This window comes from Chiloscyllium plagiosum, chromosome 5, assembly GCF_004010195.1.
Source record: "Chiloscyllium plagiosum isolate BGI_BamShark_2017 chromosome 5, ASM401019v2, whole genome shotgun sequence".
Taxonomy (NCBI): Eukaryota; Metazoa; Chordata; class Chondrichthyes; order Orectolobiformes; family Hemiscylliidae; genus Chiloscyllium; species Chiloscyllium plagiosum.
Genome location: NC_057714.1, coordinates 50,599,702 through 50,612,527, shown reverse-complemented (window position 1 = coordinate 50,612,527; position 12,826 = coordinate 50,599,702). Strand labels below are relative to the sequence as shown.

Below are 12,826 nucleotides of genomic sequence, written 5' to 3'. Positions count from 1 at the left end.
ATGTTTTTAATGTCTGCAGAGAAAGGCAGACTCAGCAGTAAATCTTCAGAAATGGAAGAATGTATTGAGAGAGTAAATGACAAAACATATAACCACACCAGTGAAGAGAATGTCAAAGACCATGTACAATTAATCACTAGCTCAAAAATATGTTGCTGGAAAAGCGCAGCAAGTCAGGCAGCATCAAAGGAGCAGGAGAATCGACGTTTCGAGCATAAGTCCTTCTTCAGGAATATATGTCATTCCTGAAGAAGGGCTTATGCCCGAAACGTTGATTCTCCTGCTGCTTTGATGCTGCCTGACCTGCTGCGCTTTTCCAGCAACACATTTTTCACCTCTGATCTCTAGCATCTGCAGTCCTCACTTTCTCCCAATTCATCACTAGGTAAAATTTGGGAACTGAACCCAGTATGTGGATCTCAAGTGGGCCTAGCATGGAGGAGAGTGAGCTCACTGCGGAACTCAAGTGAGCCTTACTTACTTTCCCGAAGCAAGTACAGGACCTGGAAGCAGTGGCAGCTGCATCGAAAAGTTGATGTCAGCGAGGTAGGCCCAAAGCAAAAGGTGGCGCCTGATGATCGGCAACTTTGTTGTTGGTTGGATCTAGCACTGGCAGTAGAAAAGCGGTGGCAGAAGAGCATCGTGACAGCATCGATGAGGTTGGCCCAAAGGCAAGCGATGCAACTCTGATGTCAAGTAGTCCGGTGCAGGTTGGAGGGATTGGCCCAGCAACAAAGATGGTGCCTGAGGATCGGCAACTTAGATGATGATTAGGTCTGGTCTAGACAGCGACAAAACGGTGACAGAGCAATGACAGTGCAGGTAGCGTTGAAGGCGATGAGCTCAGGACTGATAGACTGTTGTTATTCAAAATGGCGCCATTTCGTGGTAGCAAGTGAAAGCTTTTCACTGTATTTTATAGTATTTGTACTGTAAAATACATATGAAAATAAAATTTGTACTGTAAAATACATATGAAAATAAAAGATCACTGTATTTTATAGTATTTGTACTGTAAAATACATATGAAAGTAAAAGATCAACGGTGACAGAGCAATGACAGTGCAGGTAGCGTTGAAGGCGATGAGCTCAGGACTGATAGACTGTTGTTATTCAAAATGGCGCCATTTCGTGGTAGCAAGTGAAAGCTTTTCACTGTATTTTATAGTATTTGTACTGTAAAATACATATGAAAATAAAAGATCAAAATTAGACTCATGAATGCATGATGCCACCGTATGTTGTCAGTGTTCTACCAACTGATAGGATAGTGCTTTTTTCTCTTGGACAATGCTTTTCCCTTACTCACTGACTTTACCTTCCTTTTGTTGTTGTCATGTCACCCTGCCGTAGAGATTGTTACCTCTTACCCTCTTGGTTCCAATTATAGTGCCTGCACCAGCACTCCATCACAAATATTACTGTAAAAACATGTTGCTACAAGAGCAAAATAGCAAATACTTATCCTTAAGCTCAGGTACATCCCTTTTACGCGCCGTCAAATATCTGACCACATATGTTTCTAAGTTGGGAAAGAACACCACTGCAGTGCGCTGGCTGTTTTTGCTATTTTGCTCTTGTAGCAACATGTTTTTACAGCACTGACAGCATGCGGTGGCATTATGCATTCATGAGTTTGATTTTGATCTTTTATTTTCATGTGGATTTTGCAGTACAAATACTATAAAATACAGTGAAAAGCTTTCATTTGTAATCACGAAATGGTGCCATTTTGATTAATAACAAGACAGTCTATCAGTCCTGAGCTCATCACCATCAACGCCACTTGCACTGCCATTGTACTATCACCGTTTTGCCTCTGTCTAGGCCAGACCTAACTATCATCTAAGTCACCGATCCTCAGGCTCCATCGTTGTTGCTCGAAAAACACAACCAGTCAGGCAGCATCCAAGAAGCAGGAGAATCAATGTTTCGGGCATAAGTTCTTCATCATTGCCTGACTGGTTGTGCTTTTCCAGCACCACATTCTTCAACTTTAATCTCCAGCATCTGCAGTCCTCACTTTCTCTTTGTAACCAGCCTTCCTGACTATTGGCATTGGGTAGGTTGACTCACCTTTTAAGTCTGGTGGACATAAGTGCAAAGTTCATCCCGCCATTGAGATCCTGAATTTTGGCCTCCCAAGAATTAAGGTCACTTGCTCACCTTTCATCTCAACACTTTCATGACTGGAAGTTTTGTCCATTTGTCACAATGGCTGGCATCAAGGGTCATCAAAATGAAACTGTCTCATGAGAACATTCTACCAGAATAACATGGAGTGATTACAGAGTTGTAGAGTATTACAGTGTGGAAAGATACTCTCTACCCCACCGTGTCCAAGTTCGTCTCTAAGCCAAAAGAAACAGATCAGTCACGACCATATTTAATGCTGGAACTGGCTCAGGTGGCTGAATACTTTAAATATGGTCTTATGTTGTATGTTCATATGTGCAGGGTTACGGGGAATGGCAGGAAATTGGCAATAAATCATAATGCTCAGAGAGCCTACGTAAACAGCATTGACCAAATGGCCTCCATTGTAACAATTCTATGATTCTGTAATAAATAAATTCTTCAGATAAAGGTTAATATTCCATTATCTTTGCTCCTTCTGTCTGTCGACTCACTTTAAATGGTTTAAGTCCTTCGATTTGAAACCTCTTTACTTAATCGTTATAGAAAACACTAACTGCTTGGTCAAATAAATAGGTTTCAAGAACAGCCTTGGAAGACAAGGCAGAGTTTAGAAAGGAAATTCCATTCTGTTGTCAAAAGATAGGGCCAACAGTGGAAGAGTGAAGGAGTGTGAAGGAATGAGGATAATATTTGCTCTAAACTGTGTTACTGTGCAGCAGGCCCAAGTATCCATGCAGATTGGATACAAATTGGTGACTTTAAATATATGTCATGCAAAACAAAATATGGGGTTTGTGCATTTAAATAAATCAAACCCCCAATTCAAAACACTCTTAGAGGATATGGAGGAGTGGTTGTACAGGAGACCTCAGTGGAGAGTTTGGAGGATGAAAGGATTTGTGTTGGAAGCTGTTTTAGAGATGAGCTGATTTAAATAGGAGTATTCATATATTAAATAAGCGTAGTTGGAGTCACCGTAAGTCAAATAGTGATGCATGAGTGAAACAATGGAGTTACAAAATGAACAGTATGGTTTTGGGTGAGCACGGTGGCACAGTGGTTAGCACTGCTGCCTCACAGCGCCAGAGACCCGGGTTCAATTCCCGCCTCAGGAGACTGACTGTGTGGAGTTTGCACATTTTCCCCGTGTCTGCGTGGGTTTCCTCCGGGTACTCCGGTTTCCTCCCACAGTCCAAAGATGTGCAGGTCAGGTGAATTGGCCATGCTAAATTGCCCATAGTGTTAGGTAAGGGGTAAATGTAGGGGTATGGGTGAGTTGCACTTCGGCGGGGCGGTGTGGACTTGTTGGGCCGAAGGGCCTGTTTCCACACTGTAAGTAATCTAATCTAAAAAAAATGTTCAGGGTGAATGATGATGGCAGAGTGGCCAGGAGAACACAGAAAAAGCAAAATCTGAACGTGGCAAAAACATGTTTGAGAGTTTTGCAGCCAGTGTACTGAGGCTTATCTGCAAGTGTAGGAGTAGATGGTTTTTGTAATAGAGAGGATATGAATTCAGACACTCAGCTTGGGTGGAACAGAGAAAAAAATCTTATATTTATATGATTTATGTAATCTGACAACCAATCAAACACTTCTGAAGCTGAGCTACTCTTATAATAAAGGGAAAAGCAATATCCAGTTTGCACAAAGAAAGGTCTCATAAACAGCAATGAAACAAATATCCAGATTTTTTTTGAAAAATATTGGTTGATGGACAATTATTAGCTATGGCACTTGCAAACCTCCTCTTTATTTAGAATAGTGACATGGAATTTTTACATACACTGCAGAGGACAGCTAGGCTGCGATTTAACAGCTCATCCTCATGACAGCACTTATTATTGTGCAACACTTCCTCAGTACTATTGTAAAGTGTCAGTCCAAATTATATCTTGGAGTTCTGGAGTGAAAGTTGAACTCACAACTTTTTTAGAAAGGCAAGAGTATGACAACTAAACCAAGTCACCAACAGCACAGAAGTAATGAAGGGGTTGGGAGAGGTAATAGAAAAATAGAACAGGGCATGATTTGTGTACGTGTGAAGTTTGACCCTAAATCTTTGGATGATAAAGAGGAGGCATCAAGGATAATCCTTAAGATTAACAGTAATAATAGTATTGTTCTGGAAAGAGAAATGATATTGAACATGCTTCAGTTATAATAAGATGGCTAAGCATGTATCAATGCAAGCTCAGTGCCATTGAAATGAATAATAAAGAACTGCTAAAGGAGGATAGTGGTCAACCATGTCAAAAGTTATATAGATGTCAGAGTGGAGGCAGTGTGCAAGAAGGTCACAGAGATGTCCTTCCCATTAAAAAAATTGCTGAAATCAGTCATTCATCAACTATGTTTAACCTATAAATTGGTTTTTCAGCTTTTTTGCATTTCTAAAGTGATTAGAATAGAATTCAAGAACATAACATTTAGAGCATTGTTCATAATTCATTATGTGAGGTGATGCAGTTTGATTATAAGAACAGGAAAATACAATAGAAGATAGATGGTACAGTTCTAAAGGGGGTACAAGAACAGCAGGACCTGGATGTATCATTGAAAGTGGCAAAACAGATGGAGAGAACCCATCTCTGTCCCATTAATAGGGACAGAAAGTGCACAAGCAAGGAGGTGATGTTGTACATGAACAGGGCACTTGTTAGACCTCAGCAATATATGTAATGTCTTTGTAGTTATTTCAATAGTCGTGGATGCCTTCCACCAGTTGAAAATTATGATTTAGGTAAGCATCAATTTGCAATTTATATGACAGATACAATGTACTTCTGATTGTGGTCCTAGCTGTGTTATGACATTGTTGATTGTACCAGCCTAATAATTGTTTCTTCTTCTTAATTGCAGGTGGAATGCAAAATATTATGCTTCATACATTTAGTTTGGCCCGTTATACATACATAATACTCTCTGGAATGTGCCATGCTAATGGAACACCAGTTGCTCGGATATACAGTGATAATAAATTTGAAACTCCAGATGCTCAAGGACCTATTATTAATCTAAATGTGCTTGATGAGGAAGGCGGAATAGTTGGATATGCCAAGGTATGATGTAATCTTGTCACCATCTCATAGTTTCAGCTAAGAGTCATTTAGAGAATTGGCTACAATTATCTAAGAATTGTTTTAAATGTAATTTTTCATGTGATATGGTCATTGCTCACACTTGGCTAGCATTTTTTTCCATCCTTAATTGACCTGAAGTAGATGGTGGTGAGCCACCTTTTTGACCTACTGCAATCTAAATGGTGTACATGCTCGTATAGTGCTTAAGGAAGTCAAAAAGTGTGGCTCTGGAAAAGCACAGCAGGTCAGGCAGCATCCGAGGAGCAGGAGAGTCAACGTTTCAGGCATAAGCCCTTCATCAGGAGTGTGGGGGTGTGACCCAAGAAAGCAGAGAGATAAATGGGAGGGATGTGGGGCTTGGGGGAGGTAGCTTGGGTCGCAAAACGTAGATGAAGGTGAGGGGTGATGGTGATAGGTCCAAGCAGAAAGTGGAGCGGATAGATGGGAAGTAAGATGGACAGGTTCAAGAAGACGGTTCAACTCCCCCTCCAATTCCGCCAAGGACATGCAAGTCCTGGGCCTCCTCCGCCACCAATTCCAAGCCATCAGACACCTGGTGGAAGAATGCTTCATCTTCCACTTTGAGACCCTCCAACCACAAGGCATCAAGGTCAATTTCACCAGTTTTCTCATCTCCCCTCCCTCCACCTTATCCCAGATCCAACCCTCCAACTCGGCATAGCCCTCTTGAGCTGTCCTACCTGTTCATCTTCCTTTCCACCTATCTGCTCCACCCTCCGCTCTGACCTATCACCATCACTCCCGCATTCATGAGATTAGATTAGATTCCCTACAGTATGGAAACCGGCCCTTTGACCTAACAAGTCCACACCGACCCTTCAAAGAGTAACCCACCCAGACCCATTCTCCTGTGCTATATTTACCCCTGACTAATGCACCTTACACTATAGGCAATTTAGCATGGCCAATTCACCTGACCTGCACATCTTTGGATTGTGAGAGGAAACCAGAACACCCGGAGGAAACCCACACAGACACGTGGAGAATGTGCAAACTCCACACAGACCATTACGTATCGCCTTCCAAGCTACCTTCCTCCCAGCCCCACCCTTCTCCCATTTATCTCTCAGCCCACTTGGCACTCCCCAGTCCTGATGAAGGACTTATGCCCAAAACGTCGATTCCCCTGCTCCTTGGATGATGCCTGGCCTGCTGCACTTTTCTAACGTCACACTTCTTGACTTTTATCTCCAGCATCTGAAGTCTTCATTTTCTCCGAGTGCTTAAGGAAGGTAACTCCAGAATTTTAATCCAGTGACAGTGAAAAAAACTTTATCTATAATTATAACAAAGTTTCAAATCAGGTTGGTGTGTGACTTGGAGGGGAACTTGCTGACAGTGGTGTTCCCATAGATCTACTGCCTTTGTCCTTCTATGTGGTAGAGATCATTGGTTTGGAAGGTGCAGTCAGAGGAGAGAATCTCTGCAGTGCATTTCCTAGACAATACACACAGATGCCACTGCAGTCACTGGTGGATAGAGCAAGTATTGAACGTGGTGGATGTGGTGTCCGTCAAATAGGCTGCTTTATTCTAGATGGTATCAAGCTACTTCAGTGTTGTGCAAAGAACAAAGGACAGTCCAGCACAGGAACAGGCCTTTTGGCCCACCAAGCCTGCTCAGACATATGAGACCTTTCTAAATTAAAACCCTTTTGTTCTACATGGTCCATATCCCTCCATTCCAGGTATTCATGTATCTGTCAGGATGCCTCTTAAACATTGTTATTGAATCTGCTTCTACCACCTTCTCTGGCAGCGCATTCCAGGCACTTACCACCCTCTCTGTAACAACTTGCCTTTCACATCTCCTTTAAACTTCTACCTTTTATCTTAAACCTCATAATTAAAGTTTCTTCCCAGGGGAAAACACTGACACTATCCATTCTATCCATGCCTCATAATTTTGTAAACCTCTATCAGTTTGTTCCTTAGCCTCTGATTATCAAATGAAAACAAGTCAAGTTTGTATATTTTGTCACACTCTCACCTTGTACCTTGTTGATGGTGAAGAGACTTTGGGGAGTCGGAAACAGAGCAAAGTAATCACCACTGAATGCTGAGCCTTTGATTTGCACTTATATCCACAGTATTTAAATGGTTAGTTCAATTAATTTCTGGTCACGATAACTCCCAGGATATTGACAGTGTATTCAGCAATTGTAACATCATTGAATGTCAAGAGAAGGTATTTTGATTCTCTGTAATATAAACTGGTTTTTGTTTGGCACAAATAATACTTGTAACACATCAGACCAATCTTGCATGGTGTCCTGTTTGATGTGTATGGATGCGGACTGTTCCAGTATCTGAGGAATTGTGAATGGTGTTGAACATTGTGCAACCATCAGTGTACATTCCCACTTCAGATCTTTCAGTGGAGGGGTGGGTATTGATAAGGGATGTGAAGATGCTTAGGCCTTGTATAGTACTGTGAGGAACTCCTACAGCAGTGTACTGGACTAAGATGATTGGTTTCTAACAATCACATCCATCTCGCTAATTCACCTATCCTACACATCCCTGGCCAGTATGGACAATTTGGCATGGCCAATCTACCTAACCTGCACATCTTTGGACATGGAGAATGTGCAAACTCCACACAGATAGTTACCCAAGTGTGGGATTGAACCCAGATCCCTGGCATTGTGAGAGAGAAGCGCTAACTACTGAGCCACTGTGCCACTCAACCAGTGGATTTTTTTTTCCTCTCTGATTCCCATTGACTTCAGTTTTGCTAGGAATCCTTGATGTCACATATGGTCAAATACTGACTTGATATCAAGGACAACTCACTCTCACCTCATGTCTTGAATTCAGCCTTTTTTTTCATGCTTGAATCAAAGCTGCAATGGCCTAGTTGGAAATGAAACTGACTGTCAGTAAGCAAATATTGATGAACGTGTCATTTGTTAGCACTGTCAACAACCCTTCAGTCACTTTACTGATGTTTGGTAATAGATTGACGGAATAATTGGCCAGGTTTGATTTGACTTGCTTTTTGTGGCCAGAACATAAACGAACACTTTTCTACATTCCCAGTGTTTTAGTTGTACTGGAACAATTTGACGAAAAGTTTAGTAAGTTCTGCAGCAAACATCTTCATACAGTTGCCAGAAGGTTGTCAGAACCCATAGCCTTTAAAGTACCAATGACTTCAGTGTTTCTTACAATCATAAGAAATTGATCAAATTGGCTGAAGTCTAACATCTCACACACTTCAGACTTCTGAAGGAAACTACAATGATCATCTACTTGGCACTTCTGGCTGAAGATGGTTGCAGTTACTTCAACACTGTATTTTGTATTGATATGCTAGGATCCATATCATTGAGGGTCAGAATATTTGTGGAGCCTCTTCCTCCAGTTCATGTTTAATTGTCTACTACCATTCACAATTGAATGTAGCAGGACTGCAAAGCATAGTTTTGACCTACTAATTGTGAAATTGCTTAGCTCCTTCTATTGCATCCTGCTTTTATTGTTTGTCCTGCAGTAATCCTGTGTTGTTTACCAGGTTGACATCTCATTCTTTGGTATGCTTTAGAGCAGTTTCTCAAAAACACAATTTATTGAACTATGCTCGATCCCCTGGTTTGATAGCAGTGGTAGAGTGGGAGATATGCTGGGCAATGAGGTCACACGCTATGTTTGAGTAAATTTCTGCTGCTGCTGTTGCTGCTGCTGGCACACAACTAGCTAATGGATGGTCAGTTTTGAATTGCTAGATCTGTTCACAGTCTATCTCATTTTGTACAGTGGTAGAGCCGTTGAGGGCATTCTTAGTCTGAAGACAAGACTTCACCTCCACAATAGCTGTGCAGTAGTCACTCCTGCCAGTACTGTCAGGGACATATGCATTTGCAACAGTTAGATTGGTAAAGAAGAGGTAAAGGTATTTTTCCCTCTTGTTGGTTCCCTCATTACCTATTGCAGAACAAATCTAACGGTTATGTCCATCAGGTCTCAACCATCTTGGTCAATTGAAGTGCTGTGAAGTCCCTTGTCATGATGGACTTTGAAACCACCCAGAGTACCCTCTGAGCCTTTGTGGTCCTTACTGCTTTTTAAAATTATTCTTGTTCAATGTGAAGCTGACATATTAGCTGAGGGGATGAAATAGCTGATATCGTCAAATTTGATCCTGATACCATGAGACTTCAATGGAACTGGAGTTCAATTCTGAAGTGTCTTCAAACAAACACTTCCCAATGTAAACTATTGTTCTGCCGCCTCTTCTAGGTCTGTCCAGCCCTTCATTCCTGATGAAGGGCTTTTGTCCGAAACATCAACTCTCCTGCTCTTTGGATGCTGCCTGACCTGCTGTGCTTTTCTAGTGCCACACTTGTCGACTCTGACTCTCCAGCACCTGCAGTCCTCACTTTCTCCCTGTCCTGACAGTAGGACAGGCTGTACCCAAGGATGCTAGCAATGTTGATTTAGACTTGATGAATAAAGTGTGATTCAATGACCCTTTTTAAAAAGTACTGCATGGAATGTGGATATCGCTCACTAGGCTAGTATTTATTGCCAATCACTAATAGCTTTTGTGAAGGTGATGGCCAGCTGCTTATAGTATTGACTATGTCATCCTGTTGCTTAACTCATCTACGATATAATTCCTCAGGTGTTAGCAAGGAGGGTTGATAGGGCTGCATGTGCCATTTTCAGTTCTGGTCCCTAGTTTGATGCCAGGCAAATTTTCTGGTTTCATTGTTATTTGGCTTTGTAGCAGGTAATACAAATGTGTGACTTGCAGGACTATTTCAGAGATCATTTAAGTGTGAACTCATTGCAGTGGGTCTGGAATCACATATAGACCAGATCAGGTAAAGATGGCACATTTCCTTCTCTGCAGCATATTAGTGACCCAGATAGTGAGTTTTTATAAAAATTGCTGATAGTTTAGTGCCATCATTGCTGCGTCAAGCTTTCATTTCAATAATTATGAATTAATTAGATTTTAATTCCACCAGCTTGCTGTGACAGGGTTTGGACTTTTGTACCCAGAGCATTAGTCTGAGCTCTTGGATTACTCATCCAGTGACTTTGCCATTATACCACTGCCTCTTCCAGAATATGTCAAATGACTTGAGGTCAATAAGCAGCAAACCATGGAAGGCTGTATTGATGTTTTGATGAATGGCTAAGTTCCAACAAGCAAGGTGAAAAAACTAATGATGAAAACATTACACAATGAAGACACCTTTGATGATAGATCCTACAGAACAAATGATCTCCCTATATTCCTTTGTGTATTTTTCATATATTGCACAGGGAAATCACAGTGATCAGACCTTATCATTGAAGAGGATTTTACTTCCATAGTGAAGTGCCTGTAAGTCAAGTATAATTAAAATGTAAAATGTCTATGGCAATCAATACGGTTCCAACAATTACGTATAGACTCACAACAACTACATATAGACTTTAGTGTGCTTTCGGAGAGATTTTGGAATCTGGAAGCTGACATTGTATTGAATTCTCCAAGTTGACAGTAGCATTCTATTAAGGAAAGAATATCATAAGCAACACTAATTTAAATTCACTATTTTTATTTTAACTTTGTTTTTATATTATCGGTAATTTTTCTTTTGTTTAATGAGTGCATAATCAGGAAACAAGCCATAAGTGACAAATGGCCGTGCCAGCTCGCTCATGAATTAGACCTTCTGTCCTGAAATCAATATTTTGTCTAAACCAGCACTTCTCAGCAACTGTTTCATTGTGGGCAATAGTAAATGAACTAATTAACAGAGACTTGGACATATAATGCAAGGAATAAACAATGCAAAGCACTAATATGCTGAGGCACCAATGTACCACTAATAAATATATTGTAAAGCACAGCAAATGTATCCTGAAGCACACTTGCATTGCTTGGACCACATTCAGTTCTAAACCTGAACTCATCTTTCTTTTTTAATAAAATCTTCAATACTATACCCTCACTGATTATTGCCTAGAGTTTTTCAAAGATGCTGACATTATGAAAGATTATTGGAGTAATTCCCAGGCAGTCGTATTTATCAAGGACATTGGACAAATCCTCGATTCCTGATTTAACTCCTTGTCAAAGAACTGTTTTTACTACCAATCTATGCCCTAGAGTTAATGATGCCTAACTTTGACAGGCTGAACCATCTTGCATCACCCATTTCAAATTAATTTAGCATTTACACTACACCACCTTCCATTAAGATATCCCTTATCGTTGTGCGCAGCTTTTTTCAAAGCTGACTGTGAATGTCTTTACTTCATTGCTGAAATTGAGATCCTTACCATGAATTTAGAAGTACATTCAATGTAATTAATTAGTCCTGTACTTCATTATTCACCAGGACTGCATAATATCAGAGGTAAATTGTTAAGATAGGTACACAAACTTTCCAGGTGATGGTGTATCCATAAAGGTATAAGTTGACTCAGTTGGCTGGTTTGCAATAAAAAGTAACACCAACAATGTGGGTTCAGTTCCTGCCCCAGCTTACATTACAATGAAGGACTCTCTGTCTTAGTCTCTCCCCTTGCCTGAAGCATAGTGACCCTCCAGTTGTCTCTTGCTAATGAGAGAACAGCCCTATGGCGCAGTTGGACTATGGCGACTTTACCACTACCTTTCACCATCAAATATGTATATTGTACATCATTGAGAGAATACAGTAATCGTAGGTTAAATATATTATAGCCATTCAAAACCTTTTTTTTGGTTTTGTTTTCTCTTGGTGTACTTTGTGCACTTGAATCTTGATGCTGATTATTCTGCATTGTGTATATTCTATTCTAACACCAGTAATCCAAAAAAAGGAATATAGATAATGCCATGTATGACAGATGCTCACTGTCCACCCATTTGCAAACTGACATTTTTAGACAGAGGTGAATGGAAAGCTCACCTTAGCAGGTGCATTGTGCAAGTACAGGTTTAGCTTTGAAAATGATGCTGGAGTAGAAAATTTGAAGAGTGGCAGAATAGCGATCATATTACTATTATAAGAGAGAGTTTGGCTCATCACGACATTGTATGTCACTTCAGAAGCATCTAGTTATAGTATTTCTTGCTTTTGGTGGCAATGAATGGAAAGGAATGCTCACGTGATGAACAGCACCTTAACTACTTCTCTTCACTGATTTTGATGGCACCAAAAACAGCTGCAGATCCTGCCATACTGTCTAACAATACTATGGGGAACTGTCTTCATAAAGTCTAAGCAACAGAAAGCCTGATTTGGAGCTGTGGCATAGGCTACAGGGAGCATCGGTAGATATCATGCAGTATACAGCTGGCACATGTGGTGACAGTAATCAATAGATGTCTGGAAAGAGGGCTCTAAAAATATGCGGGCAATTTGCAATTCTGACTGATGTGGACAGTGCTCTAAATAGAAGACAGGACTGCACCAATTCAGCAACTATGTGTATGCTCAGATTCTACTGTTTTAATTTTCTGCAAACTCAGGCCTGTCTCTTTTTCACTTTTACCTGACCTTTAACCCCGTGCCCATTTAATGGTAGTAAAGGCTGTATGATACTCTCTAATCCTCTCAAATTGATCCCCTTGATACTCAAGAACCTATCTCAGTCT

At 40.7% G+C, this 12,826-nt stretch overlaps 1 protein-coding gene across 2 annotated transcripts in view; it reads left to right on the top strand.

Annotated features, from left to right (window-relative positions):
• mocos (molybdenum cofactor sulfurase) overlaps nucleotides 1-12,826 on the top strand; it is a 233,819-nt gene that overhangs the window by 97,642 nt on the left and 123,351 nt on the right. For both annotated transcript variants that reach the window (XM_043690069.1, XM_043690070.1), the window contains one exon: nucleotides 5,001-5,200. In XM_043690069.1, coding sequence (XP_043546004.1) covers nucleotides 5,001-5,200 — 200 coding nt within the window. The remainder of the gene's footprint in view (nucleotides 1-5,000; nucleotides 5,201-12,826) is intronic.